Source organism: Cariama cristata, unplaced genomic scaffold, assembly GCF_000690535.1.
Source record: "Cariama cristata isolate BGI_N322 unplaced genomic scaffold, ASM69053v1 scaffold33409, whole genome shotgun sequence".
Classification (NCBI taxonomy): domain Eukaryota; kingdom Metazoa; phylum Chordata; class Aves; order Cariamiformes; family Cariamidae; genus Cariama; species Cariama cristata.
This window is the reverse complement of record NW_009636842.1, coordinates 1-205: the sequence shown is the minus strand read 5'-3', so window position 1 is coordinate 205 and position 205 is coordinate 1. Positions and strand designations below refer to the sequence as shown.

Below are 205 nucleotides of genomic sequence, written 5' to 3'. Positions count from 1 at the left end.
TCGGGCCACCCCGGGGCTGGGGACACCTACCCTGGTGCTGCAGGGACTTCAGTCCCTGCTGAGCCTGGTTGTGCAGCTCCTCCAGGTGCGGGGGCCGTGTGCTGGGGAAGAAGATGTTGTCGGGGCATTCCTCGCCCGCTGTATACTGCACGCTCAGCCGCTTCTCGGCCGCGCCCTTGGCAGGGCCTGCGGGGAACGCAGGGGG

The 205-nt window shown here is 69.3% G+C and overlaps 1 protein-coding gene across 1 annotated transcript; it reads right to left on the bottom strand.

The window, feature by feature from the left end:
• Window positions 1-30: 30 nt before the first annotated feature.
• LOC104167740 (uncharacterized protein KIAA1522-like) lies at window positions 31-145 on the bottom strand (the record flags this gene model as incomplete). Its single annotated transcript, XM_009708079.1, has 1 exon — window positions 31-145. A coding segment is annotated over one exon (115 nt), but the record flags the coding sequence as incomplete, so codon positions are not given.
• Between the last annotated feature and the right edge of the window lie 60 nt (window positions 146-205).